The following is an 11,267-nucleotide window of genomic DNA, read 5'->3' on the forward strand; positions in this document are numbered from 1 at the left end:
CTTGCAATACTTTGAAGAATTTAGTTTTTATTGAAAAATCTTGGAAAATTATTGATATATACTAATAAGTCATAAATTTTTTAAAAATTATTGTATTAATATCAGGTTTTTACAATAGCAATTCTTTAAAATATCAAGTTAAAATTTTCACTTTTATGAAATATATATTTTAGATCTGGATTCAGATATGATTCTGATTTTGACCAAGATATGGATTTGTTATTAGCATTCCAGGTTCAGATTAGGATCTCTATGATAATGCAGAGTGCAAGGAGAGTGGCACAGCAAAACTCACGCACACACCGAAATGCCCACACCGGCACAGTGATGTAGCCCATTCACTATCTCAAATGAAGCTTGTCCCTCGTGGCGGCCTGCAATGGGTTTCGGCTACTCTCAAGATTTGTCATAGTTAATTAAATTCAAAATTGCTTGTACTGCCTAAGAATCCTTGCACCGATTGGATCCTTTTGCATATATTTTTGTTATTTGAATTTTAAATTGGATTTCAGTTTTTTATTAGGCTTTAGGTTCATTTTGGATTCATAAACTTTTTTCTTTTTCTATAAACAATCATTGTTCAAACAAATTTGGGACAATTAGAGATTATTTTTTTAGTCTTTTAAGCTTCCAAAATTTTTGTTTTATCTTCAGTTGATTTTTAGTGTTTTGATAGTTTAGTATGCAATAGTATAGATCGTGGTGTAGTTTTTACTATCCCACTCTGGACCCTTGCATCATATTCATTAATCATTTGGAAGAAAATCACTATTTGAGGGAGCTTTAATCCCATGAACCATCCACACAGGCACTTGTGTGTGCGTTAGTAAAGCAAAGATATAATCCAACCAAAAGAAGGTCCAAAATCTATAGCCAATGATTACCAGGCAGCTCTCCTTCTCCAATATTTGAGTGTTTCATCAACTGAATCTTATATATTTATTATTTATAATTTATTTAACAAGATATATGTTTTGTGAAGATTTTATTTTTTGAGAAGAAAGGCAAACATTCTCATTTTGTAGAAATTAATTCATGACATATACAAATATAATTAAAAACACGGTGATTGAGACAGCTGAATTCGAGATGAGCTATCAAAAGAGGTCCCAATTCTAGAACCGCTAAACATGAGCATGTTGAACCAACATGTCCGGAAGCAAGGCGTTGCTCCTGTTTTTTGCTTTCTTCAACATCATCCATTCTCTACACTCGTTGGTGGTTCTAACCTGTAATAACTTTATGCTTGGGGTTGCCCTCTAAAAAATAATCTCATTCTTGTGTAACCAAATCAGCTGCCATTGAAATCAAAACCCAGCTACTCCACTCGTAGTCCCCTTTGCCCGATCCTTTTGGGAGAGGAACACATCTCACAGACTGCAAAAACTATCAGTCATAACCTCGTTTTAGAAGAACTGTTAACCTTAATTGTTTGTGCATTTAGTTAAGCATGGCATGCATCACGTAAAACAATAACCTAAATAAAAACAATTAAAGTCACTCATGCATGAAAGATCTTATGTCCTTGAATGGTCAGTGCATTTATGTTTATCTAATCATGCATAAGATTATAACTATTTATAAATGATATTCTTGTGATGCGTTGTGTTGATATGTATATTTGAATGAATAATTGACTGCATCATTATGTGAGTTTGTTGAAATATGATAATGTATACTTGTTTTGGTTTACCTGTGTCGTTATTTCCAATCAGGCTTTCACGAGTCTGACCCATTTTATGGATTTTCAAGTGAGGTATGATGTATAGCTGCAGAGCGAATGTGGAATGCTCCGACGTTGTTGAGAGCCAATCTTTTTCTTTTTTGAGGATAGTTTTGTAAAAATATTTATTGTTATTTTAGATTGAAAATACTCTGATATGATTTTTTAATTATTGAGACTGAATTAAATTTTAATAGTGAATGTTATTCGTATTTTAGTTCAGTTATGATGATTGTTCATAATGTAACCCACCCAAAATATTTAACCCAAAGAAAAAGGTTGTTTTCTCTAGTTTTAAAAGAAAAAAAAATCTCAAAAATTTTTTGGTTAAAATTTTGGTGTGTTACAATTGCTCCGTTGGGTTCACTATATCGAACCTGAATAAAATCTTAATCTTGTGACAACTCTGACAAATTTGTTGTTCTCATCAAAGTCATTAAAACGGCTACCAAAGTCCATAGTAAGTTTACTTTTATTTATTTTTATTTTATTTATTGGGGTATGTTTAATCTCTAATTTCTATATTTATGTTTGTTTTCTATATTTTCTAGTGTTGGTGTTGACATATACCATCAACCACATTTTTATTTTTAGAAAAGCAAATCGAGGTATGTTGGATCGTATGACAGAGGAATCGAAAGATGAAAAGTTGCACCCTTGAATCATCTGATCCTTGCTCACAGAAGGAAGAAACGCTCAAATTCTTGAAGAACAAAACCCATAACTTTCAAGAATCTAATCCCAAATCTATATTTTTAAATATTTATTCAAAACTCATTTTCAAAATCTTTCCAAAAATAAGGATCTAGATAACCCTATGGAATCCCATAAATATTTGAAAAAGCTGATGGGAAAGCCATCGACCCCTAGGGCTTTCAAATGATCTAAGTGCCAGACCACTTGTTTAATTTCAGAGAATGAGAAATGCCATTGTAGTACATTTAAAACTGCATGCTTTTATCCGATATTGACCTTGTCATGTATGCGTTATGATTAAAATCTTAGAATTATAAGATGATGCACCACATATTTTCTTGTCCCGTCCTTGGTTTCAAAAAATATTTGGATTGCCATGGTGGGGTTTTTAGTCTAATTTGAAGCTCTGTGTACTCAATTAGAGATCTCATATCAACTTAAAATTTAGTGCCAAAAGGAAAGAAGTGGCAGATTATTTGAAGCTGGTGGATTAATCTTGTGTAGTGCTTGTTTTGGTAGGGACGAAACCCAAGGACTTTTAAGAGTAATCTTGCAATACTTTGAAGAATTTAGTTTTTATTGAAAAATCTTGGAAAATTATTAATATATACTTATAAGTCAAAAAATTTTAAAAATATATTGTATTAATATCAGGTTTTTACAATAGCAATTCTTTAAAATATCATGTTAAAATTTTCACTTTCTTGAAATATATATTTTAGATCTTGATTCAGATATGATTCTGATTTTGACCCAGATATGGATTTGTTATTAGCATTTCAGGTTCAGATTAGGATCTCCATGATAATGCAGAGTGCAAGGAGAGTGGCACAACAAAACTCACGCACACACCGAAATGCCCACACCAGCACAGTGATGTAGCCCATTCACTATCTCAAATGAAGCTTGTCCCTCGTGAAGGCCTGCAATGGGTTTCGGCTACTCTCAAGATTTGTCATAGTTAATTAAATTCAAAATTGCTTGTACTGCCTAAGAATCCTTGCACCGATTGGATCCTTTTGCATATATTTTTGTTATTTGAATTTTAAATTGGATTTCAGTTTTTTTATTACGCTTTAGGTTCATTTTGGATTCATAAACTTTTTCCTTTTTCTATAAACAATCATTGTTCAAACAAATGTGGGATGATTAGAGATTTATTTTTTATTCTTTTAAGCTTCCAAAATTTTTGTTTTATCTTCAGTCGATTTTTAGTGTTTTGATAGTTTAGTATGCAATAGCATAGATCGTGGTGTAGTTTTTACTATCCCACTCTAAACCCTTGCATCATATTCATTAATCATTTGGAAGAAAATCACTATTTGAGGGATCTTTAATCCCATGAACCATCCACACAGGCACTTGTGTGTGCATAAGTAAAGCAAAGATATAATCCAACCAAAAGAAGGTCCAAAATCTATAACCAATGATTATCAGGCAGCTCTCCTTCTCCAATATTTGAGTGTTTCATCAACTGAATCTTATATATTTATTATTTATAATTTATTTAACAAGATATATGTTTTGTGAAGATTTTATTTTTTGAGAAGAAAGGCAAACATTCTCATTTTGTAGAAATTAATTCATGACATATACAAATATAATTAAAAACACGGTGATTGAGACAGCTGAATTAGAGATGAGCTATCAAAAGAGGTCCCAATTCTTGAACCGCTAAACATGAGCATTTTGAACCAACATGTCCGGAAGCAAGACGGTGCTCCTGTTTTTTGCTTTCTTCAACATCATCGATTCTCTACACTCGTTGGTGGTTCTAACCTGTAATAACTTTATGCTTGGGGTTGCCCAATAAAAAACAATCTCATTCTTGTGTAACCAAATCAGCTGCGATTGAAATCAAAACCCAGCTACTCCACTCGTAGTCTCCTTTGCCCGATCCTTTTGGTAGAGGAACACATCTCACAGACTGCAAAAACTATCAGTCATAACCTCGTTCTAGAAGAACTCTTGCAGCTTCCTAAACCATATGCACCCAACGAAGAGGTGCTCATTAGATTCCACAACACACACACAAAAATAGCATCGACTAACCAGTTGAAACCCCATCAATTGAAGATTGTCATCAGTTTTTGCCATGCCGTGGAGAACGAGTCACCCCTGGAGGAAGGTCCCCCCCCCCCCCCCCGTGATAGTGATCAGGTAGCCAGGTCACAAAAAGGGTGGCCTGTATCTAGTAACAAGAGGTCATATTTTACTCTCCATCTTTCTCGTATTTTCACCTTATTTTGTCATTATTGTTCCTAATCCTCATTCCTGACAATGATCATAGCAAATCCCGAAGTTGTTGACTAAACTATGTTGTCTAGCTACATTAATCTGCCATTGTCCCTCAACCGACCAACTGTTGTGAAGTTTTTACATCTCAACATGTTTTTCAAAAAGTGGAAAGGGATGACTCACAATGCATTTAAAATTTACAATACAAAGTATTATAATCCGTTAATGTTTAGCACTTAATTTAAAGACATACCAAAATCTTAAAAATTCATAATCTAAAACATACTTTTTACTTCCTTAAAAGAATATTAATTAAAAAATAAAAAATAAAAACAATATGTATTGTCTGATTGAAGAAAAACTCAACTGTTGGAGAATATATAAACACCATATGATAATCCATGATTGTAGAGGGTGATCAAGTTCAGCTCATTTCTTGATTGAATTGAGCCATGGTTGAGTTCGTGAAAAGCCTGAGCCAAACAAGCAAAGTACAAGCTAGTTCATTTACAAAATATATATATATATATACTTGTTCATAGTTGAAAATAATAGAATTTACAACATAAACCTAATAAGCCAAACTCAAACTCGGCTCATTTACAAAATAAATTATTGTTTCAAACTTATAACGAATAGGATTTGAACTCTAAACTTATTGCGTGCAGGCTAAACACTTCAACCATGCATCGTTTCATTTCCAAGCGCAAGCTTTAAGATTTGAATATGAAGCATTTAGGAAACTGAAGAAGAAGAAAGTAATAATTGAAGAGAGAAAAAAGTAACATTAAAAAGGGTAGATAAAGCCTGCATTTTTGCTCATCCTTGAGCCTCTTCTCCAAAATAAGTGATAAATAAGTTTTACATGAAAAAATAATTACTAAAAGAACAATTCTTCTTATAAAGTAAAAGTGTAATTTCAATATCATGAAAGTTTGACATTTTACATGTGGGTGATTCCTTGGAATGGAGCCAATTGATATACAACGATGGGACTTCTGACTTTATGTTTTGAATCATCCCAAACAAGTGAAGCTGATGCCATAGGATTGGCGCCAAGAGGATCACCATTCACCTCTACCTTAAAGGATAGATGTTGTCCCCGTCTGCTAAATAAGAGAGTTTCTGGTGTGACACTGATCTTAAGCCCACTTGGGACATTAACCATTGCTTTGTAGACTGAAGTTGTTGCACCAACATTGGTCACTGTGCGATAGAACACGGCATGGATCGGGTCGGATCCATTGTTAACTTGGACCTGCATCGATGGGTAGTTGAGACCATCATAGCCTTGGCCGGCAGGTATGGCGGAGCAGTTGTTATATTGACCACCAGTCACGATTCCCAAGGCAGCACCGTCTATGTGATCTTTACAGAGAAATTGGGCGTATGATAATTGGTCCATGTCATACACTAGGCCTGGGTGAACAGCATGTCTTGGATCAAATAGACCCGAACCGTAGGCAAATTCTGCGTCCTCATTCAGCCTTGGGTCCATCATCTTTGCTGGAAATGAGAAAGAAAAACGGTTAAAGATATGGTATAGGCACCTTTGAATCTTCAGACATAATGGGCTATCTGGGTTAGCAACTTCCAAGGTTAGGCACATCTAGAGCAGTTACGGTCATGGGTTGTATTCAATCCATCTTGTACATCTCACTTGGAAACCATGAGAATGTTAAAGCGGGGGGCCATACATAGATAGCTCCATCAAGTGAGATGTGCAGTTGCGATGGAATATAACATCATATCAAATAGCATGACAACTGCCCTCGTTGCAACTATTTGTAAGCACCTGCCATGGTTTGTTTTTTTCCCCTTATATTGGCAAAAATAGGCACCTACCATGTTGAGAATTGAGTATTCATTTCAATGGAGAGAGCAGAGACATTTTGCAGATTATTTTTATGAATTGCAATATAGAACTATTGGCATGTTATTTGGCGAATCTCTAATTATATTTTTGTTTGCAAAAGGCAAATCAATGGATTTCCAAATTCACACATTTACAGACAGAAGCAAATTAAAAAAAAAAACAGAGAACAACACTACTATTTTGATGCAATCTACCAACTATAGAATTCTTTGAGTGAAGTAAAGGATCAAACTTACGAAACCACAAAGACAGATCTATACATCTATAATCAGATACTAGTGTGTATTTTATTTGTTTTAAGGCATCATTGTCAATGCAAAGCAAATATTATAGAGGAAAATATCAAATAAAACAAAATAGAAAACAAATTTACCTGTGGTCATGAGAGCAGACTTGATTGCAGCAGGAGACCAACGACGATGGAAAGACTTGACGTATGCAGCCGCACCACTCACATGAGGACATGACATTGAAGTTCCAGACATTATATTATAGTTAACCATTCGTTCGTCATCCTTCTTCCCAGTCATTGAAGATAATGGTGTATATGCGGCCAGAATATCTAGCCCAGGGGCAGTGATATCAGGTTGTAATCAAGGGTATGGTTATTAGATCAAGCAACAATGATTAGCACTATCCGATCATTTAGAGGACAGAAGGGGATGCATGGCATCCAGTCATTGGGTAGAGTACCTACTCAGCCAATGACCCGATTTGCTCTCCCTTTTAAGCATGTAAAATACTGCATTACCTTGAGGATTCTTGGTGAGAGTGTATTCGGGCCACGAGATGAGAAAGATGCAATTTGTGGAATGCTCACATTAACTGTATAAGACTTGTATATAACTGCATAAGGCGACCTTCAAGAAAAATAGAGGAAAAAATCAATTTTAATGGATGATGTTTGGAACAATCTTTGTGCAACAAGTATATACGTGATGTAATATAGCAATTCATAGAGCTTTGGAGAATAATTAAGATGGCAAAATCAGGTTTTTGGAAGGTCTGTTGGCTTCAGTCTCCCATTGCAGACAACATTGTCAAGAGTTGGCAGTCTTATTGATGTGGCCAAATATCGTGGGTGGGCTTTAATTAGAGTTCCAGATATGACTACTCCATTGCTTAACTTTATATTGACATCGAATTGCTTCCCAAATACGAATTCGGGTGATATTCAAGGATGGGTTTGTGTCACAAATAACCCTATCCTCCTCTAGAATTAGCTAGATGAACAAGGTTAGGGGCCCAACCGAGAAGGAAGGAGCTGTAGGCTGACAGAGAAGGATCGTCACCTACGATACACGCCACCGCGCAACAAAAACAACAACAACAACGCAATTGCGCAAAAAGGGAGTGAAGATGATTGTATAGTGGTGGTCAATGCATGGAAGCCTCTCACTTCAAGGTTTCATTGTAACCGTTACCCATGCTGGTAGAGCAAAAGGGAAAGCTGCGTCTTGGCTTTTGTAACTCTGAAAGATGATTCCAGCCCCTCCAATGTCCCTAACACTGGAGTCAAGGTCTCCTTTTACCAAATCACAAAGAACAATCTTCCCTTTCAGCTTGTTGGGATCTAGAGTCTGATCACAAAAACTGCAAACAAATTGTTAAGCAATCATGAGTACAAGCTATAATCCTATTGCAGACATTTTATAGGGTAAGAATCTTCAACCCACTTTTGAAAAATATTTTTTGACAAATATAACCGTACGGATCGGATCTCTATGGTCAAAAACCTAAGGATTGCCTCTTGTAGTGAATTCGTTTAACGTGTACGTGAGATTTTATATATATATATATATACACTACACGCGCAAACGAACCCCAAGAATTTCTAAAAATTATCTTGAACTTTCCCGAGGAACGCAAAGACTATACAAGTATGCAGTTGTTCTTACGTTGGATATGGCCCATAGCCACCTGAACTGCTTCCTGCCTGGGCCCCAGTGATGAGTGGGTAATATTTCTTATTCGGGGAATAAGTATTTAATGATATGCCCTGTCATTTTAAAAAGAAGAACCAAATCAACAAACTTAATATATAAGCTAAAACAAGCGACCTAGCTAGAAAAAAAGATTGTGAAGAAAATTTTTAGTGAAGAGCCAAAGGTATACTGTAATCTGCATGCCATTGCCCAGTGCAAGTTTGGTTCTGAACTGCGGATCAATGGAACTCGCCGCCACCGTAAGGATCCATGGTGACACATTCTCCACCATGCCAGGGTCAGGGCCATTGTTCCCGGCCGACGCCACCGTGATAATTCCCTTACTCATGGCATGAAACGACCCGATCGATATTGCATCTTTGAGGTATCCATTGTTCATGCCGCCTATGGAGATTGAGATCACATCAACACCATCGGCGATGGCATCGTCGAAGGCAGCAAGAATGTCGATGTCGGAGCAGCCAGTGTCTTCCCAGCATACCTTGTATGCAGCAAGGCGAGCTGCAGGGACTGTACCCCGCGCAGTGCCATTAGCAAGCCCATACATGCTTGCGTTTGGAACTTGGACACCAGCTGCAGTTGATGTTGTGTGGGTGCCATGACCCTTAGTGTCAACTGTAGATAGTATATCATAGGGTTGAAGTTGCGTGAAGGGTCCGTCTATTCTATAATAGTTTGCTCCGATGAGTTTGCTGTGTCAATTTAATTATTGAAGGTTGGGAGTGTAAATCTTTGAATGAATCAGAGAGAGAGAGAGAGATGCTCAGATCTTTCACATGTGCCCTTCCATTTAGCAGGAGGAGGTCCAAGATCCTTGTCGTCAAAGCTCTGTGAATGGGGACTGATACCTATGTTTATATGAGGAAAGATGGCATCATTTTCTTGAAAAGAATCAATTTTATGAAAAGAAGAAGAAGAAGAGCTCCTTCAAAATAAAATAAAATAAAAAGAGCAACAAATGTGACTGGGTCAAGTTGGCTAGAAAACCAAGGAACAACTTATTCATATCTAATCAAACCATTGCTTACATTCATAATACCCTTTAATGCTTACCTGTGTCCAAAACTCCAATGATGACATCACTTTCAAACTTGAGCTGCCTTTTTACATTCAAAGGGAAGCCGACGAAATCCCACGATCTTGTGGTGTGAAGCTTGTGATAGGAATTAGGAAATACTGATGTCACGCCTTCAGTTTCTGCACATTATTAAGTAATAGTATATTAAACAAGCTAAACTATTGGAAAAATTGATTGTGTATACAATAGTCAATGTACTTGTGTTTCATACTAACCAGCTAAACTTTTTGCTTCCTCCGGTGAGAGTTTTGCAGCGAATGCATTGAAACTTCGCTTGTAACTGTAGACCATTGTCTCTCTTGCAATGTCATGGCTGCCAAAATGAATTTCATGAAATTAAAGCAAATTGCTCATCACATGCTCAAGGAATGCCAATAATTAATTGTGAACGAGTGGAAACTTTTTGGATAGTATACACATTTATGATTTAGTATCAATAACAAATAAATTTTCGAAACTTAAGTTTGATAGGAAAACTCATTCATTTGAGATACTACTGCTACCATTTTGATGTAGGATTGGTTGGAAAACATCATGTGGCACCAACCATGATTGTTTGGGAAAGCTAGGTTTATATATATATATATATATATATATATATATATATATATATATATATATATATATATATATATATATATATACAGAGAGAGCGAGAGAGTGCTAAATGAAGCATGTTATATGGGTTGTATGAATTTTTTTTGTTTTATTTTAAAAGTTTGATCATACAGATGAGATCTGTGTGCCTGGTATTATACGGATCAAGGCATGTAGTGTTTGGTTTCAAGACATGGTTGGTTTTTATATTGTTTGAAAAATTGATGGCCAAAAATCATAAATCTTCAAGACTCCAAATATATATCATGATAGACTGCACCTGTCGATGGATTTAGAGAGGGAGAGAGAGGGAGAGAGAGAAAGGAGAACATTCACCATTCAACATTACCAAAATACATCCAACAGAATATTGGATGGGAGAGAAACAAAAGAGAGAGAGAGAGAGAGAGAGAGAGAGAGAGAGACCTGCCGGTTACAGATGCAAGCATGTGATGGTGCGTGTCTGAGAGAAAATTGGATGGCACGTCTCCCATGTACACGATGTATGACTGCCAATGTTAGACAGTTTAATATATGAAATGATTAATCTATGTCAAGTATCAACAGAAAATCTTAAGTTATGTGAACCACCAATAATTGCTTGAGATTTATGACTTCCAAATAATCAAATAGGCAAAATGATATCCAATTGACTCACTAGCTACCTACTTGTGAGAAATAAATTTGAGCTAGTCTCATCAATTACTTTCCTTCCTTTCCGTGGTGCTACTGCAATGGACCACCGTGAGTAATAGGAAGCAAATTATGAAGGACATTTTTGAAGTACCCATTTTTCTTTATCTGTTTGGCAAAAGATACTTGGAAGAAATTGGTAAAATGGATTTGGTAGGAAAAATAAGGGAATTTATTTGAAAGGAATTTGGATTCTTTTTCTTTGACTGCCTTTTACATGCATGCCAAACGGAAAAACAAATGCATTTTGGAATCCTTAATTCCCAAGAATCGCTCTACTTCCCAAGCAGAACCTTCACTTTTGCTAGACACAATGGAGGGCAAGGAGAAGATCGGTAAGTTGTTTTCACGTGGTAAGTATTAATAAGGTGATCAGTTGCTAGCCTGTGGTTGAGATCTTTTTCCCTTAAATTCTGGATG

The 11,267-nt window shown here is 35.9% G+C and overlaps 2 protein-coding genes across 2 annotated transcripts in view; both read right to left on the reverse strand.

Annotated features, from left to right (window-relative positions):
- Nucleotides 1-7,063, reverse strand: part of LOC149842977 (subtilisin-like protease SBT4.14) — a 54,967-nt gene extending 47,904 nt beyond the window's left edge. The window contains exons 1-2 of the mRNA XM_090000797.1: nt 6,907-7,063; nt 5,661-6,163 (exon numbers count right to left, since the gene is read on the reverse strand). Of these exons, the coding sequence (XP_089856923.1) occupies nt 5,661-6,163; nt 6,907-7,063 (660 nt within the window). The remainder of the gene's footprint in view (nt 1-5,660; nt 6,164-6,906) is intronic.
- Nucleotides 7,064-7,933: 870 nt separating this feature from the next.
- Nucleotides 7,934-9,848, reverse strand: LOC149842978 (subtilisin-like protease SBT4.14). The gene is made up of 6 exons (XM_090000798.1): nt 9,773-9,848; nt 9,533-9,676; nt 9,243-9,327; nt 8,649-9,171; nt 8,432-8,532; nt 7,934-8,126 (listed from the first exon to the last, which is right to left on the reverse strand). The coding sequence occupies exons 1-6, from the start codon at nt 9,846-9,848 to the stop codon at nt 7,934-7,936; spliced, it is 1,122 nt and encodes a 373-aa protein (XP_089856924.1).
- Nucleotides 9,849-11,267: the final 1,419 nt, after the last annotated feature.

The sequence above is a fragment of the Nuphar pumila genome, chromosome 3 (assembly GCF_984573655.1).
Source record: "Nuphar pumila chromosome 3, dmNupPumi1.hap1.1, whole genome shotgun sequence".
NCBI classification, from domain to species: Eukaryota; Viridiplantae; Streptophyta; class Magnoliopsida; order Nymphaeales; family Nymphaeaceae; genus Nuphar; species Nuphar pumila.

Excerpts from the sequence above, each read along its gene's own strand:
- LOC149842978 (XM_090000798.1), bottom strand. The coding sequence starts at position 9,848 with ATGGTCTACAGTTACAAGCGAAGTTTCAATGCATTCGCTGCAAAACTC. Across the intron at positions 9,677-9,772 it reads GGAAGCAAAAAGTTTAGCTG|AAACTGAAGGCGTGACATCA; the intron begins GTTAGTATGAAA and ends AATAATGTGCAG. Across the intron at positions 9,328-9,532 it reads CATTGGAGTTTTGGACACAG|GTATCAGTCCCCATTCACAG; the intron begins GTAAGCATTAAA and ends ATATAAACATAG.